The following is a 428-nucleotide window of genomic DNA, read 5'->3' as shown; positions in this document are numbered from 1 at the left end:
GTGTTCACCTCCCAACAGAACCCCGACCCGGTGTGTTCACCTCCCAACAGAACCCCGACCCGGTGTGTTCACCTCCCAACAGAACCCCGACCCGGTGTGTTCACCTGCGAACAGAACCGACAGGCCGTCAGAACCTCTCCCTCCGGCAGCGAGCAGAGAAATCTGTTCAGCCAGCTCCAGCCTCACGTCTCTTAACGTCGCCTGACTTCCATCCTGGAAACAGAACCCAGAACTGAAGTCAGAAAGGTTCTGCTGGAACCAGAGAGTGGACCTCAGGAACCAGAGAGTGGACCTAAGGAACCAGAGAGAGGACCTCAGGAACCAGAGAGAGGACCTCAGGAACCAGAGAGAGGACCTCAGGAACCAGAGAGAGGACCTCAGGAACCAGAGAGAGGACCTCAGGAACCAGAGAGAGGACCTCAGGAACC

The 428-nt window shown here is 57.5% G+C and overlaps 1 protein-coding gene across 3 annotated transcripts in view; it reads right to left on the bottom strand.

Annotated features, from left to right (window-relative positions):
- lg14h18orf54 (linkage group 14 C18orf54 homolog) overlaps positions 1-428 on the bottom strand; it is an 8,163-nt gene that overhangs the window by 3,176 nt on the left and 4,559 nt on the right. For all 3 annotated transcript variants that reach the window (XM_017441165.3, XM_025002831.2, XM_017441166.3), the window contains one exon: positions 105-213. In XM_017441165.3, the coding sequence (XP_017296654.1) occupies positions 105-213 (109 nt within the window). The remainder of the gene's footprint in view (positions 1-104; positions 214-428) is intronic.

The sequence above is a fragment of the Kryptolebias marmoratus genome, linkage group LG14 (genome assembly GCF_001649575.2).
Source record: "Kryptolebias marmoratus isolate JLee-2015 linkage group LG14, ASM164957v2, whole genome shotgun sequence".
NCBI lineage: Eukaryota > Metazoa > Chordata > Actinopteri > Cyprinodontiformes > Rivulidae > Kryptolebias > Kryptolebias marmoratus.
Note: the sequence above shows the minus strand (reverse complement) of the source record. Positions and strands in the feature narration are given on the sequence as shown.